Source organism: Penaeus monodon, chromosome 20 (genome assembly GCF_015228065.2).
Source record: "Penaeus monodon isolate SGIC_2016 chromosome 20, NSTDA_Pmon_1, whole genome shotgun sequence".
NCBI classification, from domain to species: domain Eukaryota; kingdom Metazoa; phylum Arthropoda; class Malacostraca; order Decapoda; family Penaeidae; genus Penaeus; species Penaeus monodon.
The window spans coordinates 1,218,371-1,218,599 of record NC_051405.1 but is presented as its reverse complement, the minus strand read 5'-3'; the positions used below and the strand labels follow the sequence as shown (position 1 = coordinate 1,218,599).

Here is a 229-nt window from a genome sequence, read left to right as displayed (position 1 = left end):
ATAACTTTTTTACTGAAAGTGAAGATAAGGGATCCTTTTGAAGTGTCTGGCATAAAAGGTGCCCTGTTTTCATGCTTGCGGACGACGGCTGTTAGGCTTACTTCTCCTTTCACTTGACCTTCTAATCGAGATGCAGGGTTTTTGTATTTTCTTGCCACCCCCTCGGTTCACCAAAATTTCTAAACTGGAATATGGTTTGCATTTAAATCAGTAATTGACATACACTGAA

At 39.7% G+C, this 229-nt stretch overlaps 1 protein-coding gene across 1 annotated transcript in view; it reads right to left on the bottom strand.

Annotated features, from left to right (window-relative positions):
- Positions 1–229, bottom strand: part of LOC119585533 (surfeit locus protein 1-like) — a 9,425-nt gene that overhangs the window by 3,286 nt on the left and 5,910 nt on the right. Inside the window, 2 exon segments of the mRNA XM_037934158.1 lie at positions 15–159; positions 161–184. Of these exon segments, the coding sequence (XP_037790086.1) occupies positions 15–159; positions 161–184 (169 nt within the window).